General features: G+C 42.4%; 1 protein-coding gene across 3 annotated transcripts; it reads left to right on the plus strand.

Annotated features, from left to right (window-relative positions):
* Positions 1-13: 13 nt before the first annotated feature.
* vezt (vezatin, adherens junctions transmembrane protein) lies at positions 14-14,854 on the plus strand. 3 transcript variants are annotated; one of them, XM_067490349.1, is made up of 12 exons: positions 14-708; positions 1,791-1,928; positions 5,436-5,525; positions 5,648-5,829; positions 6,707-6,991; positions 8,054-8,211; positions 8,556-8,704; positions 9,139-9,497; positions 10,052-10,245; positions 11,438-11,544; positions 11,646-11,853; positions 12,188-14,854. In XM_067490349.1, exons 1-12 carry the CDS (start codon positions 673-675, stop codon positions 12,751-12,753), a joined length of 2,472 nt encoding a protein of 823 aa, XP_067346450.1. In that variant the 5' UTR covers positions 14-672; the 3' UTR covers positions 12,754-14,854. The 3 variants fall into 3 exon arrangements, with proteins under 3 accessions (XP_067346450.1, XP_067346451.1, XP_067346452.1); XM_067490350.1 differs by having other exon boundaries at positions 8,066-8,211; XM_067490351.1 differs by lacking the exon at positions 14-708 and adding an exon at positions 780-1,089.
* The last annotated feature ends 1,455 nt before the right edge of the window (positions 14,855-16,309 follow it).

A 16,309-nucleotide genomic window follows, 5' to 3' on the forward strand; every position in this document is an offset into this window, starting at 1 on the left:
ACGTTCGAGGAGGATAGTTCCGGTCAAAGATTTGAAAGTAAATCTGTTGTTGAAACACCTCCTGCAGTTGTTGGAATTCGATAGAGCACAAAGGGGGGCGTTTAAAAAACTTTGTCATCCTGAGCTTTATTTTTTCACTTAAAGTCACACATTTTCATCCTATACACTGTTTGTCTCACCAACCAGGCTTGATTTTTGCATTTAGATTCGATACTTTAAATTAAATCGGGAACCAAGTCAGTGTATTTTTAATACATTTCAACCTCATCATAGTCATAGTAATAGTTTTTTTTTTTTTATTAATCAACTTTCCAACTGTTTGAATACATGTTTAATGTATGAAAAGGCAAATGTGTTCAACTGTTTCTTTTTTAATCGCGGGTCTGTCGTTATATTTTGAAGGCAGATTCCGGTTCTACATGTGCTGTTTCCAGCGCTCTTCACGCCGACTTTCTTAACGGTTATCGCTCGCGACCGCTTGGGGCGTTCGTTCTGGCCCGAGCGCTTGCTCGTCGCACACGAGGAAGAAAAGCCTTATGGGGATTAGAGTTTTTATTTTTTACTTCAACGTTTAGCAACCGGCTAACTACCAACTTCCCAGCGGTTGCTTCGGACGACTGTCGCCTCCAACTTCAGAATGCTAAACGGGCTGTGTGTAGATGGCGGACAGCAATGACTGAGGAGTTTGATGAAGATGTGGTGTTCGAGGTTTGTTGGTGGCTGCTGCTTTTCTCTGTCGAAACTTGTATATGATGCTTTGTCATACCAGCCGAGTTCATTGACGACAGGGAGCTAAGCAAGCTAGCGTGCTAGCTCCACATAAGCAGCGGTTTGTGCCGTTCTCATGCACCGGCAGTCCTAAACAAATCCACATATTTGGCCGATGGCTAGCGGTGTTCGTGCCAAGCAGCTTTAGTGGTCATGAGGGGGGCTGAGCTGGGCTGGCGTGCGCCTTGTTTTTGGTGTTTCATCAGTACTAGACCGGTAGAGGTGGGGTGGGGAAGATCCAATGCGTCTGTTCAGGGTAAGAAACACGCAGCTACAGCTGGGTGGTGACAACATGAGCTCCGACTTCTTGTGACAATGCATGTGAGTAACATCTACATGTTTGCTAATCTACAATAATGCAGTGTGTTGCAGTGGCGCACACTAAGTTACGTTAAACTGAAATGCTCGTGTGCATCTGGAAGGACGAGGCGCCAAAACACGGCAAAAATGCCCAGAAGCATGTTTTCCCAGCAACAGAGGATCAGCAGAGGGCTCGGGCATCTTGTGGACGGATTCTAGCATTTATTCCTCAACTGTGCCCGTCTCTTGGCATATTTGTATTTGAACTTGCATTGTTCAGGTGAAGAAACTGACCTCGTTATGGCATTAAGTAACTTGTATTAACAGTCAACGTCCAGTTTCCATGCAGAAAGGAAACACATAGGGACACCAGTGAGAGGCTTGAAGAACGCTCCTAACATCTGTGTGAGCTGATGAGCGAATTCACATGTGAATACACTTTAGAGCACAGTAGAAAAAGTGGGCTGCATGGAGGAGAGAATGAGGTTGTGGGTGAGGGTGGAGCCCCAACTTCAGCTGCCGATGGAAAGTAGAGCGGCTCAGCTTATCAGTGATGCTTTTGCTCTCGCTTATCGGAGCCAGGACACATTTGGATTTCCACTAAAGGCAAATCAGCTCAACCTGCATCAGACTCATGTCCTAATGGCCACTTTTTCACCACGTGTCCATCCATTGTGCCTCAGTTGCTGCTCAATGTGTCTGTTTCTTTTTCTCTTTCACAGAACTCCCCTCTTTTCCAGTACCTGCACGATCTAGGCCACACAGACTTCGAGGCATGTCCGACGGCACTACAGGAGGACGAATATGATGGACGAGAGGGGGACCTCGCCTCTCCCGACCAAGATCCACAGAAAACCTCAGTGAGTTTCCCCATCATTGCTGCAAAGATCACACGTGCCTTCCGTCTGCTGAGCTAATTAACAATGTGATTTATTTCGAACATCAGCTTAATTTCACCTTTTCTATTTGCACATGTAATTTATTCCTGAAGAGGAAACTTAAAGCCCCACTATGCATGCAAATGCAAATGTGAGCATGAAACCTATACTAATAATAGAGTGCAGTGTGACCGCACACATAAACACAAATCCTAGAGTGCCTGCAGCTGTTAACGCCTGTTCAGTTATCAGATGCTTCAGATAAGCAAAGCGACAACAGTGAGGATCATATCTCAAAATTATTGGGTACATATAAGAGCCCGTGTTTACTCTGATGTATTACACTTTTTAAGTCTAGTCTAGAAACTAGACTTTAATTTCTCCACTGACAAAAAGTGTGCAGTATAATTAAGACGATTGTATATTACCCCCACAGTATCTGGACTTGATAGTAACCTAAAAATGCATAATAAATGATCACTTGATAAAGTGATATTTGTCTTCATCCAGCGCCCATCACTGTTTTCCCTTCAGACTCCCTGACACTGGGACATGTGTGTCAATGTTTGATTTGCAGTGCAGTCAGACAGAAAGTAATTAATGTGACCATTGACTCCAAACAGTGACACACATTTGCTCCCAGTCACCCACAGACTGTTCTGTGCACTGGCATGTAGCACTGGCATGTATATTTCAGACATGGTGAGAACGGCTCCCCACACACAGATACAGGTATTTTTTTGTCTATCATGTTCTTCACTGTGTTAGTGATGATTCGTTTTCAGCATGAAAACTTCTCTCTCTCTCTTACATCTCTTTCCTGCTGTTGTGCTGGTTTTGGAAGAGACGGCACAAATGTGATTAGTGACGACATGCTCTGCTTTCTCTCTGGCGTCGCTTCTGCCTCTGTAAGCATCCTCTTAGACACTGTCTGTGTTCCACTAATGTTAATATTCGTTACGGTATCATTCTGTTTTCAGTGGAGTTGTCTGCACTACAAGTCTGCAATTGGAGGATTAAAATGAACTTAAAGTTAAAGTGAGCTTTTAATGGCACTCGCGTAAATCTAACAGCTGATGATGGTTGTTTGAATTGATTTTGGATTCAGAGGGAGGAGCTGTGTGTCCTCGGAAGCTCAGCATCACATGACCTGGCCTCCGATCATTTCCCCCCTCCTCTTGTGATGGTAAACGATGTTGTGTGGATCCAGGAACTTTCTGGACACGTCATGCTTCCTCTCTGGTGCTCTGTTGTTCTAAGGAGTGAAGGAGGATGAGGAATTCGCATGAGACAGGAAAGCCTCGGGGTCGTCCCTCTGTGACCAGTTTCCTGAAGCTCAGATAAAGTCGGAGCCGAGGCAAAACAGTTTGCTCACACAGACGAGTCTGTTTGTTTCTCATTACCGGTCTAGGTAAAAGCTGATTAGTGAATCTGTAGCACGTACATTAGTTTTGGAGTTCATGTCACTTAATCTGTATGTGTATAGTTTTTAGTTACATTACAGTACCATGAAGTGGTGGCATTATTAACAGAGTTGTGCTGCAGAAACTGCTGCTTCAAATCCTCAGACATCTGTAATTGAATCAAATGCCTCGCTGCACTCTCTCTTAGCTTTTTGTGCTTTTGCAAACTGTTGTGAATCTGAATTTTCTTGAATAATTAGACCTTAAAATTAAACCTGAAGTTACACCACTTATATCACGTTGGTTTAATTGATTACTCTAAGCAAAAATGTCAAACATTTTGCTTTTTGATTTGAGGATTACTTGCTTTTCTTTGTCAAATATGATAATGAACCGAATTTGGGGCTTTTATTTGAAAAACTAGAAATTTAAAACATGACACTTGTCTCTAGGAGAACATGAGGCATTTTTAATTACAGCCTTTTATTGATCAAACTATTGGTCTGTTAATTGGGAAAGTCATCCATCCATTCACTAAAGGGCTTTTCCTGTTTAGGGTTGCAGTACACGCTGGACAGATCTCCATACTGTCTGAAGGTCACACATGGGGACAGACAATCATACACAATTACATTCATTCTTCAGGAAATTAATATTCTTGTCATTGGACTGCAGGAGCAAACCCTGTTTACATTTTCCCCAAGGAATGTAAGCAAGCACAGGGAGAACATGCAAAATCCACACAGGTTTAAACCCAGGAGTTTTTTGCTATGAGGCAAGAAGGCATGTTGCCTCAAGCAGCCCCTAAAAATACTTGTTAGGTGCAGTACATTATAAAACAATATATGCCTGTGATTATTCTGCAAATTATTGATTATTACTGGGCAAAATATCTTTTAGCCCATATGTAAACTGGTCCACAGTGCACATTGTGTTGATAAATGTTTTTATGTGCCCATTTTTTCTGTGGATTATTTGCTAAGTTTTAAACTAAAAAGGTCCTTTAGAACTCTCAAAGCTGAAAGTACAATCTCCATATTGCTTTGTTGTTTGACTTGGACCCAAAGGTTTCACAGTTCGTTGACAATATTACAGCAAGAACATTAAATCCTCAAATTTGGGAAAGCGGAGGCCATCATGATTAGCAACGTTCATAGCCTGAATTGATGTTCAGAGTTGTCATTTAATTTTCCTACGTGTTTTCCTGAAAGTGTACATTGTCTCACTCAGTACCAATCGGTCTGAGGTCTGGAAACTGGAGTTTTCTCAGTGTGACACTACCAGCATACTGATCAGCAAACCTCTGCCAGGGTATAAGCTGTATGGAGAGTATGGACACACACTAGATGTGTTAATTTGTACAAGCTGTACATCATCTCTGTGGTAGCACTGCAGTGGATTACAGCTGAAGAGAATTGTGGCCTACTTTGAGCATGCATCAAACAGTCTGACAGTCTGCCCAATCCTAGAGCTCAGTCCTCAGTCAGTCATCTATACGACTGCCGCCTTTATTCTAACAACACTGTGAGAAGGGTCAGCATGCAAGCTGCCCAGTCTGGATCAGATATATAGAGGATGTTAGGATGGGTTCTTCATGAGTATCAGAAAAACATTGGAGCCCAAACCTCCACATTTTTCTCTTTTAACAAAGCATTTCAGCGATGCCACAAAGTTCTCTAAGCAGATTAACTAATAGTAAATCCTATTTACGATTAGGTGGTTGGGTTACACTGTTTAGGGTTGTTTAGGCTCCTAGCAATTGGAAGAAAATAACCTAGGAGTTGGTGTTCTACAAACGCAGACTGCACCTATTGTTGTTGCCTGAAAGAGTTTGCCTCCTGGGATACTCCTTTTGACCGTGCGCGAGTGTCGACACCCTTGTTATTGGTTGAGTGTGATTCCTGGGAAACGTGCTCAAGGACAGAGGTAACTAACTTGACTTGATGGGAAGACTTGCAGCTGGATCATTTTGATCTGGGGCATTTTGTCAACCTTACTGATCCACTGGGTCTGTGTATAAAATGAAAAGCCCTGCATAAAACTTAATGGACTAAATTATAGCATTTGTCCTGTGAATGATTTCCAGGGGGGGACATTATGGAGACTGACCGAGGCCTTGTGGAGATGGAGTCCAATTCGCCAGGCGGCTGCATCTCATAAGCTGGAGCAGCAACTGGTCGGTAAAAATATTAGCCGGAAAGGAATGTTTGGCACTAAAACCAAAAATTTCATATACAGGGCTTAAACAAGCCTTTTTTTAAAAATGTTTTTTTATTTTTTATTATTCTCTTCCATCAGGACTCCGTGTTCGGCCAGTACTCCGTGAGGTGCATTCTGGACCAGGACGTGCTGCTGCAGGAAGATGTAGAGCTGATCGAGCTGCTGGATCCGAGCTTGCTCACCCTCGGATCCTCGCCATCCGGCTCCAGCCGAGCGAGTGCTTTGCCCAGGCCCAGCCTCATCGCCAGGCCCTCCCTGTGGTACATTGTTCCTACATTGTTAGGAAACCCAGATGTTGAGTGGATGGGGCAGATAATTGGATCACCAGAGATTATATTGAGATGCTTTTCCAATACAAGCAGCACTAACTAGAGTTGGCCTCAGAAACAGCATTGATTCACCTCCTCTTTCATACTGTTCCTTTTAGAGTTTGTCTTTTAACTTTTAAACTTTTTAACTTTGAGATAATACCCTTTCTTAATAAATGAACTAAATTAAATCAACCTTCGTTAGGAACAAAGCGCACTCAGAAGACTTGACGAGATAAAAAAAACTGATGTGCACAGTTTTAATTACTTTGGAGTCGGTTGATTTGAAATTACAAAGGAGCCGTGATAAAACCAAGCAAAATTAAATAAGTGTAATATTTTCATTTCATTTAGTTTAAAATTAGTGGAATGATTCCGAATAATTCAGCACATGAAAACAGCAACCTTAATATGAATATGGAAATGAAATATGGAAATACACTTTTTTCCAATTTGACAAAGCTCTCCACAAACCACAGCAGATACAGATACAGGGGCTGCTGTAGCTCAGTTGGTAAGGCAGTTGACCATGGACCACAGGGTCAGTGGTTCAATTCCCGCTCCTGGCTACAAGGGGCAAGACACTGAACCCCAAGTTGCTCCCGGTGGGTCAGGTGAGCACCTTGCATGGTAGCCACCGCCATCGATGTGTGTGTGAATGGGAAGCAACATCACTATATAAGTGACTATTTACCAGATATTGTGCACCAATTTCAGCTTGTCCTCATGTACTCATTAATAAATTGACATTGAGAATTGGTGAATCACCCGTTTATTTCCTTCCTTACATGATCAAATAGTAATACATATCTTTTCTTTCTTTTCTCAGGGATACGGCAGGACTGGTTGGCCTAACTGCAGTTTTGCTGGGTCTCTGCTCTGGATCTGAGGGGCTGTGGTCTCTCGCTGCAGCGCCATGGGGCCTGGCCCTGCTGGGGTGGGTGGCAGTGAGAGGGGTCACGCTGTGGAGACAGGGTCGCATGGAGAGAGCGGTCCACGCCAGAGCCACGCAGCTGCAGACTCTGGTAAACAACAGCAAAACCCTGACTGGACTTTCTCGCAAAGCTCTGCGGCTGGTGCAGGAGACTGAGGTCATCTCCAGAGGATTTACCCTGTAAGTGTGCTTGATATATGTACATCTGCACATCCCCCAGCCACGTAATGATGATGTCAATTAAGATCCTGCTGTATCTCCATCACTGCTTGGTCCAAGCCTGCACAATTAAGTCCCTCCTTTGTTAGCAGTCTGTCTTTAGTGTGTCTAGAGGTGTTTTATTATGTATGTTACACTACTACCTCCTTAAGACCCCTACAGTGTCTGTCCGTATATCGAACACTGTAGTTGAAGCAGGTTGATTTAACAAAATAGTTTAATATTTTGGAAGATACCTTTATTTGTTCTTTTACCTAGAGTGTGATGAGTAGATTGAAGACTGGGACGAAATCTGTCAAGACATTTTCTCTTTTACACTGCCAAGCACCCAATTAGATAAGGAAGGTGTAGTTAGTTTATCCCAATAAAGTATGTTTAGAAATGAGCAACATAAGACCTGATCTTAGGAGCCTGCAGCCTGGCTCCTAAGAGGAAGGATCAGTGTGACATATTTATTTCAATAAACTGTGTGTTAAATTAGCATGGTTTCATTTACGTTTGTTTTCAAATATTAAAAATTATTTTGGAAGATGAAAGTTGGTCTAGCATTAAAATACTACATGTATTACTGCCATTTACCTCAAGGGAAAATTGAACCAACATGTTTTAATAGATATTACAGTCCACAGAGTCACATGTCAATATAATAATAATCATAATAATTTTTGTTTACGTGCCACTTCGCAAGTTAAAACATACAATATTGTTGGTGTGATTGCAAACGGAAAAAAGCCCCTGGAAAGCTCACCAGGGGGTTGTCCCTTAGACCAAGTCCCTCGATCTGTTTACCATTTAGCATGTCTGTTTGGTCTGAACGAGCCTTTACACACCTGGGTCATCGTAGAACGTAATATAACTATATATGTAATAAAAGTTCAGGTAAGCTGTCAGCGTAGTGTTTGTCTCAGTACGTTTGTTTCTGTCTTCTGTGTTGTCTTCTGTGGTGTGGTGTTCAGTGTTGTGTGTGTGCCCCCCCGCCTCTTTGGGACATCTCCACAGTTGTATCACATTTCACTTGTCAAGTTTGCTCGACAGGGTGAGTGCGGCCAGCTCCTTTAGCAGGGCGGGGCCTGGGTCGGTGCCACGTGGCCAGCAGCTGATTGGACTGAGGAAGGCCCTGTACCGTGCGCTCCGCTCGGCCTTTAGAGCATCGCGTAGAGCCACATGTCACATGCTCAAAGCATATCCTTTATGTTAAAAGAAAGTGTGAATAAGTTGTCTTGATGCGGTTTTGGCATCTTATGTGGTGACTCTTGGGTGAAGAGCCTGTGTTGACGGAATTACTGTAAAGTATTGTTTTGTTTTGACATCCGCTTACAGCTACACATATGAACAAGAAGCTTCCTCCTCATTTTTACTCAGCAACAGGAGAATGACGATTCTTTAATAATGATTTTGACAGGAGTTAATTTAGTCTCATTCACGTCACAAACACAGATTTTAAAGCTGAGACAAAAGCATATGTATACTTTGAAGAACGTGCAGTACTTTCACAGATGTGTGTTCTGTCCTTAACACCTCCAAACGTTCCCTCTGAACTCTGAGATCGATAACGTGACCAACTATGTGTCCGCGGTGCCTCTTAAAGAGCTGGGGCTCGGCCTGGGGATCGAGCACCTGGGTGATGAGCAGGCCCAGGAGCTGACAGACGACTACAGCCTGCCTGCCCTGAAGGTAAGGCCCGGGGGGAGTGGAGGCAGGACTTTTAGAAAAGGTGATAGAGCAGGTAGTTTCACAGCACTTTCTTGGGATGATCTAGACTTTATTTTGAATGTAATGTATCTCAAAGTGATACTCCACCCAAAACCCTTATATCAGATTCTCAATTCCCATGCATCTCCATAGTTTTGTCCTTCTTGAAGGTCAACTGTAGTCACTTTGACTTGATCCACTTCATCCAGGTCTCTGCTGTCCGTCTGTCTGCTTAGTAGCTTCCCATATCTTCCATATCTTTATGCACTGATTTCAGTTTCTGAAGTAAAATGACTAAACCCAGCAACAACCGAAACACCAAACCAAAGGAAAAAAGGAGAAAATGTTTCGGGTTATATGACACAAGCCTTTGGATAAGTAATTTATTGGGTGCTTGTTGGTGTGTCCTTGTGCAGATGCTGTTCCAGCTATGGGTGGGACAGAGCTCCGAATGTTTCCGTCGCCTGGCCCTTCTCCTCTCACCAGAGCGAATAGAAGAGCCAGAAGATATCAGAGCTACAGCGGAAACCTCCCTTCATCCTCAGGCCCCCCTCCACCAGTCCATCGCTGCAGTGACCGAGCCCCTCCATCACGCTCTGGCCAGCTGCCTCAGTGAAGTCCAACGTAGCTACGATTTCCACAGACACTTCGAGACACAAACCAGAACGACAGGCTCTGACAGGACCAGACGAGCGAGGGAAAAATGCCGAGAGCTCAACACCTTGCACACCTCCATTCGAAGCCTGCAGCTGCACCTTAAAGCCCTGCTCAGCGAGTGAGACACACACATACACACACAGAAAATCCTGACTGGCCTCATTTTAAAAGCCTGTATAAAATAGGGTAAAACTTATTATTAGCTTACTGGCAAGCGGGGACTAAAGTGGGTCATTGCACCAGAAAAATAACAGTATACGGTAAAGAAAACTTGAAAAACAAGGATGCATCAGGTTTTCTTAGAGAGATGAAACCAGTGAAAAGTAGGAAAAATATGTGACTCTAAATTCATGCAAACCAGTGGACATGAATGCTATATACAAACTGTAACGTCTCTGGGATCTTTGTTGCGTGACATTACACATCTTCCCCAAAGGTAAGTTATTCAAAAAACACAGAGCATAAAAATGCCACTTGCCACCATTAAAGGTTTTTTTCACATTTCCTATGACTAATTTGTACCAAACTTTATTTCTATGACCACTTCAAGCTGTAACAGACATGACTAGTCCGCATGTTAATGCTCTATACACATCTGTCCACTTTTTTAATGTCCACATCTTCAACATTCCTCCATGTTTTCTGTTCTTTTTCTTATTTAAATACGGTCAGGATGATCATATTGGAGGACGACCTGGAGAAAATGATGGTCTCCAAGGAACCGACAGAGTTGACATTTGACGGTTACCAGGACCTCAGTGACCGGCTGCACCAGCTGCAGCCGCACATGCAGGCCAGCACCGGCTGTTGGGAGGACACCATTAGCCAGGTGGAGCGCATGCTGAGACGGGCCAACACTTGCCCAGGTGAGGTTAAAGCACTCTTAGTTTTGATTCGTAGACTAACACAACTGTTACAAGTTTCAAGTTGGTCCTTAAGATCCCACATAAAATGCAAATTTTAATGCATATATTACAGTCTCAGAATTATTCAACCCCTATAAGAGAACACAATTGTAAATCAGTCATTGTCTCCAGGACATGTGATGCAACTATTGAAGGGTTTCTTTAGTGGCGCCTGGTGTGCTTAAGATAGAACGCAGCAGATGCCTGAACTGGCTAAAGGCTTGTTCATTGTCATGTTTGGTTGCGTGTTAGAAATACGGCTAAGTCAGAAAAACTGTGAAAAAAGTTAAGAGAAGATGTCATTGCCTTTCACAAACAAGGACATTTATACAAAAGGATGGCAAAGGGACTGAATGTTTCTAGAGACACGGTTGGAAGCACATGGTACACAAGTTCAAAGTTGACAGAACACTGGCTACACTACTTGGATTTGGCAGGAAAAGGAAGCAACCCAGAGTTGCAACCAGCTTTCTGAGGAGACGGAGGGAAAAAATTATTCAGTGGCAACAGATCATTGGACCTTTCAACAGGACAATGATCCCAAGCATAGCTTAAAGTCCACCAAAGTGTGGTTCCAGAAGAGGTCCTGAAAAATTCTAGAGTAACTGCACAGTCATCTGACTTGTACCCCATAGAAAAACTCTGGTGGGATTTTTAAGAAGGCTGTTACATTATGCAAACCCAAGAATATAAGTGAACAGTTGAGGAATTGGATTCCTCATGAAAGCTTCCAGGAGCTGGTGTCTGGCTTTTCATGAATGCGTTGACTAATTTAGCGATTGCAGTCATTAAAAGTTACGCTTTGTTTGGAGTTCGGAGGAACCATTTGTAACAGTAGTTTTGAGCTATTGAAATTATTCTTGTTTGATTTATTTATTTCAAACAGCTGTAAGTTTGTATGTTTTGCTAAAACACCTGGTTTAAAATGGTGGCTCACTAATTTTGACTAACTGTACATGTATAACAAAACTGTGGCATCCCCCTCTTTAGTGTATTTGTTTCCATAATTACTGTGACTGTTTATAGCTCAGACTTCCTCCTTCCTCTACTATGACTCAATACTGCCAGTCATGGAAGAAACAGTCCAAGGAACAGTGACCAAGCTCCAAAACCAAGTTTGTTACAGTAATGTAAGTGTAAGTTCTCACTGCAGGTAATGCTGACGGTCTGGAGCAGTGTGGTACTCCTGTAACTGAGATTCCTGCTGCTCCTCCATCATACCCCCTAATCCTGGACAGAGACCCTGTTCCAGAAGAGCTGGTGAGATCAAATGTCCTCCTTCCACCTGACATCTTTGATAAGAAGTTATCTCACCACAGTAAAAGCTGTTGTCAATTTTCCACACTCTTCTATTCCAAAAGGAGTGGGAGGCCTACGTGTCCGACTCAGACTCTGACGGTGAAGGCAGAGGGTCTTGGACTGACATGTTGTCACCAGAGGAGCGGGAACGTCAGCGGCGGGAGAGGGAGGAGTCTCGTCGCGTCCTGTCCGAGCTCAAAGCTGTGCTGGGTTTCCGTGCATCCGAGGGGGAGAGGATGAAGAGGAAGCAGCTGCTCTTCAATGACCAAGGTCTGCGCTGGTATCGTTAATACTCTTTAAATGAAGTCATTGGCTCCAACTAGTGATTATAAAATAAATGCTACAGTTTGCCTGTGGGCTTTTCCTATACACTCAGTTTAAGTTAACTCATATAAGTTTGTGTAGTTCTACCACCTCTGAGTCTATGTCACTGCTACTACTACTACTACTACTACCTATGTAGCCCTGGATAAACTGTATTTTGTTTAGAACATCAAATAGAAAAAGGACTGATGTGTCCATGTCAGATTGGTAACGCAAGCTCAAATTGGACAAATCCGTAACTACTTAATTCCTAGATGGTCTATGGACCTTTTTCTTGCAGCTGCTGTGGCGCCCTTAGTTCACAGTGAGAGTTCGGGTCCCAGTACAGAGCTGTCAGATGCTCCAGCTTCTCTGGGACCAGTAGAAGCCAATCATGAAGAAAGAAACCAGCTTTCAGAGTGCTCTCCAGAAAACGAAGGGGAAGGAAAGAACGGCAGGGTGAGGCCTGACCCCTCTGCAGAGCCGGTGATGGAGTTCAGCTGTGGTTTGGAGGCAGAGGGTGGAGAGCTGGGAGGGAGTTCAGTCTGCACCCGAGGAGGAGGTGCGTCCGAGCTGCACCAGTACGATGGAGAGGTGGTGGAGCAGGAGTCTGAGAACGGTCTGGACTGCTTCCTGAGGGTTAAAGTCCCTGCTGTCTCTTTGATGGACAGACTAACAGAGATCCACGGGTCGGAGACCCTAAGCTTCAGCTCCGCGCTCGCTGCACAGGTCGCGGCACGCTCGCAGTCGCTCGTCAACATGGAGGAGCAGACGTTTGGAGACGATGATGATGAGGAGGATGGTGATGAGGAGAATGATGGAGAGGAGGGGAGCGACAGACAAACAGCTGAGAGAGACTCGAAGTGAAACCCTGTATTTATGTCTTTAATCGAGGGGTCTGTGTTACATCTTAACTGTTTCTGGTGTGGAGATATTTCATATTTCCACCACTCTCCTCTCTATTACCCATCCGTCCATGTTACTGTACATCTCCTACAATTTTTACTGCTCTTTTGCTGTTTAAACTCAGGTACCGGAACCACTAAAACAAAATATGACATGTCTATAGCTCAGTGTTAAGTCTTCATAGTCATTCAGTAGATGTAAAACAAAGATTGTAAGAGACAAGTTGGCCTGATAGATAGAAATGTGTGAGAACATTTCTTTAGCAAGGAAACGGTTTTAATTGCAGCTTTCTAATGAAACCAAACAGTCTGGTTGGATCTTGTCAGCATATTTTCAGCTGAGGGTTTAAGATACAGTACAGTGGTTATTCTTTAAAGGTGTGTTCAGATTAAACTTGATGACAGATGCATTTAGATTCGAGTTAAGGACAAATTTTCAGCGGGACCAAGATTGTTTCTCCAGAAGTGAAAAGAACTCGAGGATTTCTAGAGTTTTATAAAACACAGATATCAGAGGAATAATGACAGAACTGAGCTGCACAAAAACACAGTACTAAGGTTTGTAAGTTACAGACAATATTTTACAGAAATAGTTAAGACTCCTCTGAGCCTGGCGGCTCAGTGGTAGAGCATTGATTTGGGATGCAGAAGGCAGCGGGTTCGAAATGGGAGGCTTGTGGCAGGAAGAGCATCCGGCGTAAAAAACACAAGTCCAGGTGTGGAACATGTTCCGCGGTGGCGCCGCCTGAAGGGAGAAGCCGAGAGCCGTTGTTGTAGCATCAAGTCTGCTGTTGCATTACTTTAATGCAAGTTAGTTTCGCAATAATCAGTACTTATTTTGGTGAAGCCCTGAGGCAGTTAGTCAGTGGTTAAAGACGTATTTGTGTTGTTTACCACAGTAATGGTCCAAAATTTCAAAATTCCACAATGTAAATATACTTCAGAATTATATATACTTCACTATTCAGAATTCCACTTAAGTATCTGAATATTGCTCACGCTGTAGTCAAAGTATAATTTTGACTAAAATTGTGAAACCCCCAAAATTCTGAAAATTGATTGTATTTACATTTCATTATGTAAAACAAGATGAAATAGATTTAAAATACAACTTTCCTGTTAATTTTGCTACAGAATCAGTTCCAAATGTATCATTCTTATTGATGAACTGGCTGATATCCTCTTTGTATTTGGGTGCACAGATTAACTTTACACACATAACTGCATCTGATGCTATATCTGACATTTTGCAGTGGCTGTGATCAGAGCAGTTCATAAATCTACTGTATGCCCCCCAACCCCGTCATATTTCCTAAAGCCCACTGCTATCAGGTGATTTATTTTACTTTGAAAATAAAAATTTGAATTTTACATAGCTGGAACCTGGGCAGGTGTCATATCTGAAAACAACATCAAATTTTAAAGATTTAAGATTTAAAAGATTGCCTGAATACATATTTAGTTTCTGTCCAACAACAGTCCAGCTGTCGAATATGCATGAATAACATTGTTCTCACTTTCTGTCTGAGCACACCTTACAGGAGACGACTGACTGTCCTTAGTAAGGAAAGAAGGACACACGGACACACACACACACACACAGAGGTAGTAGAAACCTATTTTTACTATTAATGCTTTGTTTCTGTCCAGGTCTTTTTCTGCAGTCCAACAGGGCACATAGGTGAATGCACTTTTACAATCTGACATATTTGGGAAAACAACACAATTGTATCAGTAAGACTGAAACAATTCCTTGTTCTCAGTGTCTGTGTTTACAGAGGCACACTCAGCGAAAAGTCCAAAAGCCTCGACCCTTTGTGTACTGTTCTGTCTAGCATGAATTCACTGAATCAAATCCCCGAGTGGAAATAAAAGAAGAGGTGGATTTTCCTCTTATGTGAGGGCAATCTGTAACTCCGTGTTTGACAGCCTTGATGTATGCCTCCACCTTCCCCGTTTGTCCTGTCACCATGTCTGCCTTCTCCTTCCCCCACCTTTGGGCTGAGGTCTGCCCCCATCCTGCATTTCACAACATGAAATAAAACGCCACTCTGTTCAGTGTTCCCTCAAGTCTTTTTCTGACATCGCTTCCCACTCAGGTTTCAGAGACTCTTGGTGGCAGGAGGTAAAGGAACAGGTTTGGTAGGTTATTTGATACATGCTTGGGATTTTCCTTTTGTGTGACCCACAACAGCTGGTGCTGTCTTTTAAAGCCCCCCCTGCCTGTGGTGGCTTGCACACAAACCTGCAGTTTAAGTACAATTTGGAGTTGCATTGAATAATCCCATAGGTGAATGTTGTAGTTCTTAAAGCTACTTTCAGGTTTTTGTAAGCACGGTGCTAAAACCCTCTTGTCATCATTTTACATATCTATGAGAACTTAAAGTGACATTTCCTCTTAATTTTCCACTTTAAATATTGCAAATCATTTCAGTTACTTGTAAAGTTCCAAATAAACAAACATTTGACCAACGAATCAAATGTTTGAGAGAGATCCAAGTACTATTCAACCATACCAATACACAGTTGTGTTATAGAACTCTCTTCTGTCATTATCATAAATGGGTTACATTTATGATTCCTAAGGTCGATCCTGTGAATTATTTGAGAGGCCTTGTCTTCAGACCAAACTACCAAAGTGTGGTAATGTAGTTACATCTGGCTTCACTTCAGCTTATTAAATCAGTAAAATGATGCCTGCACATATGATGCATCAATTTAATACTAAAATAATAATGTATCACTCACATTAGACATTTTACTGCATAAACTACTTTCACTTTTAAAATATTACTTGCATTTTGTTCTTAATTCTTTTGTGCTTTTGACATGAGTTGCAATTGCAAATCCTGCCATTAAAAAGTCCTCCATTCAGTTACCAAAGGTACTACAAAAGTACTCACTCTTTTTTTTTTTAATAATTTGGAGCTGGAAAGTAACTGAAATTGAAATAAATGTAGTGGAGAAAAAAAAAAGGTATTTCTTTTGAAATTGTAGTGCAGTAGAAGTAGAAGTATAACATAAAATGGACCTGCCCCCAAGTAAACTGTGTTACGTCTTTCAAACACATTAACTAAACGGTTTGTGTTTCACGTGATCTCCCAACGATCCACACGACAAACGTATGTCAGAATTGTGGTGTGTGGTACTAAAAATAAAGCCCCAGAAAATGTCATGAAACATTTGCAAAAGGTCACTGACTATGAAGACTTTGCCATCTAGTGGTGGCTTTTTTTTTTCCTGGCTTCCACTTTAAAGGCCTCTTCCAGTCAAGCACTAAAACACTTGCTGAGAGTTATAATCCGGCACATCGTTTTTGTTTTTTTTCACATTAGACAGAGCAGCTTCCAGTATATTTGCGATGCTACAAATTGTGCATGTGCAGGGAGTTCTGGTTTTAGGCTCTAAACTTTCCTTCTGGAGTCAAAATGATGACAAATATCTTGTTGTTATTGTAGTTTTTCAATGTTTTTAATGTTTATTTTTGATCACATAACTATTTTAATTTTCGTAGTGGT

Source organism: Channa argus, chromosome 21 (genome assembly GCF_033026475.1).
Source record: "Channa argus isolate prfri chromosome 21, Channa argus male v1.0, whole genome shotgun sequence".
NCBI classification, from domain to species: domain Eukaryota; kingdom Metazoa; phylum Chordata; class Actinopteri; order Anabantiformes; family Channidae; genus Channa; species Channa argus.